This window comes from Petaurus breviceps, unplaced genomic scaffold (assembly GCF_028583685.1).
Source record: "Petaurus breviceps papuanus isolate PSGF00001 unplaced genomic scaffold, PetGlider_PUasm1.0 227, whole genome shotgun sequence".
Classification (NCBI taxonomy): domain Eukaryota; kingdom Metazoa; phylum Chordata; class Mammalia; order Diprotodontia; family Petauridae; genus Petaurus; species Petaurus breviceps.
In genome coordinates, this window is record NW_027185896.1 from 13,335,813 (window position 1) to 13,339,842 (window position 4,030).

General features: G+C 41.2%; 1 protein-coding gene across 1 annotated transcript in view; it reads right to left on the reverse strand.

Annotated features, from left to right (window-relative positions):
* The window catches only part of LOC138166911 (zinc finger protein 721-like), a 90,848-nt gene that overhangs the window by 6,897 nt on the left and 79,921 nt on the right, over window positions 1–4,030 (reverse strand). Inside the window, exons 14-15 of the mRNA XM_069095396.1 lie at window positions 1,557–1,683; window positions 871–981 (exon numbers count right to left, since the gene is read on the reverse strand). Coding sequence (XP_068951497.1) covers window positions 871–981; window positions 1,557–1,683 — 238 coding nt within the window. The remainder of the gene's footprint in view (window positions 1–870; window positions 982–1,556; window positions 1,684–4,030) is intronic.

Consider the following 4,030-nt stretch of genomic DNA (forward strand, 5'->3'; position numbering starts at 1 on the left):
GTGTGTGTGTGTGTGTGTGTGTGTGTGTGTGTGTGTGTGTGTGTGTGGCGCTGGCACACAAAGAACACCAAAACTATCTGAATTTGGGATGGATTTTCAAAAAGACACCAGACACATTTTTTGATTGTTAATTAATTCAATTTTACTTCCTAAGACACAAAGGGTCGCAGAGAAAGTTTTATGGCTCACTTTACACACACATTTATTTATTTGTCCTTGTTGCCAGGTAAGTTTATGAGAGGCAGCAAGGCATTGTGGATGTAGTCACTTAGTTTTTGACTCAATAAGATCAATTAAGGCAATTCACTTCTGACACCTACTGACTGGGTGGGCATGGACAAACCACAATCTCTCAGTGCCACAAGCAACTCTCTAAGACTCTGAGCAAAGAAGGTACTAATTTGTATTAGGTACATAATTATCCAGCATCAATCTCAAAAGAAGGCCCTCTCAGTAGTTGCTGACCTCTTCCATTCCTTCTTGGTGAGGTCCACTGACACATCCTAAATTTGTCACCAAGTCCTGAAACAATAAGTTCTTGAAGTTCTAAGTATGATTTCAGGGCTAAACCCCTTGCTAATGGCCTGCATCACCAGGGGAAGAGGGAGAGGTTATGTGGCATTTATGCTGGTGGACATTCTATGTGGGTGTAGAAGAGAAAATAAAAGAAGACCAGGCTCATGTAGAGTTATTCAGTAAGAGGGGTTCAGACACTTAGAGAGGCAAGTGGACTCCTGACAGATACCTAAACGGGCCAAGAGTTCTTTATGCTAATGAAATTGCATCTCATCCAGAAAAATAAAAAATTCAGTAATCAAATAAACATGAAGACATAAAAGGTTAAGAAGAAGAGAGTCCTCTCTCACTTACCTGTACAGGTGTTCTTCCTATCTTCCAAGTCCAGAGGACCCTGACCATTCAGACCCCATGGTTCTTCCTCTCTCTGGGTGATTCCTGTAGTTTTTGAAAACGGAAATCCTGCTTGTGGAGAAGAAAATGGCACTGAATAATGACTAGAGTCACAGATATCCATTTTAGCCCTATGTCTGGAAAGAACATAGAGGGAAGGCAATTAAATTCCCAGAGAAAGCAAGAGGGAAGAATACAAACCTCCAGGCAAGGGACTTGGAAACCAAGAAGACCGAGGAAGAATCCAATGATTTAGAACGAGATTCAAAATTAGCTTTTTTTATTCCCTCCTTCCTTGTTAGGTAGGAAAAATCAATAGTAAACTATTTGAGTAGTCTAGGACTTAGAAAATCTGAGAAAGGATAGCCTAATGAGGTCTGCAAGAAGGGAGCAGGGTAAAGAATATTAGGCCATTTATGTATAAAGGTTCCAAAGGATCAATAAACTTTGATGTACAGAAAGCTTTAAGAAATAATTGCCTTGGACATTACTTTTCTATGGACCGGAAAAGCCTTGAAGATACAGGTTTAGAACCTTCTCATTCCTATCAACCCTTAAAAGCATTAACAAAAACTCTACTTAGCAACAGGAATAAAGCGACAGAAAGCCTCAAATAAAGATTTAAAGTGTACCAACAGAATCATTACCCAGTGATACTGCATCCCGATAATTCTCCAACATCAAATCTCGAAAGAAGGCCCTCTGAGCAGCTGCTGAACTCTTCCATTCCTTCTTGGTGAGGTCCACGGATGCACCCTCAAATGTCACCAGGTCCTGAAACAATAAGTTCTTGATGTTCTAAGTATGATTTCAGGGCCCAACTCCTTGCTAATGGCCTACATCACCAGGGGAAGAGGCAGAGGTTGTGTGGCACTTCTGCTGGTGGACATTCTAAGTGGGTGCAGAAGAGATAATACACAGAGGACCAGGCTCATGCAGAGTTATTCAGCAAGAGGGGTCTAGACACTTAGAGGCAACTGGACTCCTGACAGATACCTGAATGGGTCATTTGTGGGCAGGCCAAGACAAAGAACACAGAAGCTAAAAGGAACAAATATACTTCATTATGTGCCAAATAAATGAGCTATTATTCTACCAGCCTGTAGTTCACATAAAGGGAAGGACTCTTGTCTCATGTCAACTTTGTATCTCCTTCAGTACAAAGGCATTGCTTTGTACATGGCTGGCAATTAATAAATGCTGATAAACTGAATTTTGTTTTTTGAAGACTGGGTCTCCCTATCTCACTCACACTTGGAAGTACATCAGCCATTCCATGGGTCCTTTGCCAATACTGAACCTGCTGTTTTCTGTCCTGAACAAGTTCACCCCTCTTTAGGCAGCATGATGGTCCTCTGTTTCCAGGGGCTCACCATATTTGTGACATAGGGTACACATATTGTTCGGCTTTAGCCCTACTGCAATTCAAGACTCCTAAACTTCAGGACATCAGCATTGGGCTCCCCAGGAAGAAGAACTAGAGGAGTACAATACCTCACCGGGTTTAAAATGAACATCATAAAGTGAAGGGTTTCACACAGGTAACAAGCTTATCAGGATTCCTATCTAACGCCTTCATACCAATCCTTAGGGCAAATTGCAATGAAAAGTACTTTTTTTGGAGGCAAATGCAAATTTTTATTCTTATATTCATAGAATTCTAGTTTTTCCAAAACATTTTCACATCAATTACCTCATTCTGCCCTCATGACAGTACTATGAAGGGAGATAAGGCATACGGAGATGTTGCAGGTTTTGCTGTAAGAATCAATCAATGTTTCTAAGTCTTAAGACTTCAAAGTGGAACATGCCCTTATGGCAGAAGAAGACTGTGACTGACTAAGTGACCGTGAGTCTCAGTTACCTCATCAACAAAATGCAAGAAGTTAACACTCACAACTCCCTACCTTACAAGGTCATCATGATGAAAGCACTTTGGACATTTTAAAATGCTGGGGAAGTGTGAGATTATTGAAGTTCTACACAAATGTTAACTCCCCTGACCATTCTCCAGCCCTGTGGGCTAGGGGGCAGTTGAGGAAGCCTAGGTCCAGGGAGATGTGACTTACTGAGGGCCCAAGTACAGAAGCAATGTCAGGAAAGACATTGGGCCCTCAGTAAGTTCCACTTTTGAAGTTCAACGCTGTCCCTGCATTCTCCAGGTTTCTTCATAACTATAACATTAAATTGCGCAAATTAGAACCCAGGAGAACACTTTAGGGGATTCATTATTTATGCTAACAGGCCTAGCCATAAATACCTGTCTTCTCAACAACAGGATGAGAGAGTTATCAAAAGCTTTAGTAAAATGGAGCTCAGATATGCCCAGCATATCCTTATCTACTATTTTGTAATCTGGTCAAAAAAGGAAAGGAGCTTAGTCTAACAGGACCTGTTTTAGATTAAAGCAATTCCAGCTAAGTCTCCAAAATGACTGTTTTCCTTTGTAGATGTCTGCCAATGATCAGGATTTAAGGATTCATTGTAGAATTTCTCCAGGAATCAAAGTCAAGCTCACTGACCTAGGGCTTGCAGTCTGTTTTCTTCTCTTTTGAAAGATGACAACATCTGCCCCTCTCCAACCTTGTGCTATGTCTCCCACTGTCCCATGATCTTTCAAAGATTACTGACAGTGGTTCAGCAATCACACCTGCCAGTGCTTTCAGTGGCCAAGGACGTAGTTCATCTCATCAAGGGCAACAAGTCTTCTTACTGTCTCCTTACTTATCTTGGGCACCAACTCTTTGTCAAGCATTTTTGTTTTGTCATGTCTAGTACAAAGGTCATCCTCCTTGACAGAGAAAACAAGTGCAACAAGAATGAAGCAGCAATATGTCTTCCTGTTGTCAGCCCATTTCAAACAAATGTCCTGTCCCTTCTCTGATCCTTTTCCCCATATAAAGTAAAACTGAAGCTCAAATGAGCTAGGGTCGATAAAGCACTTTCCAAACCTTAAAGTGCTACATAAAGGCCAGATGTTATCATCAGTCCCACTTCTAGCCCTAATGAGTTTGGCAACCCAACTCTCAGTCACTTCTACAAAGTAGAGGTAACACACTACTCCTGTCCACTTTGCAGTGTTTTGGTAAGAACAAAGTAAGACTGTAAATAGGTAACATTT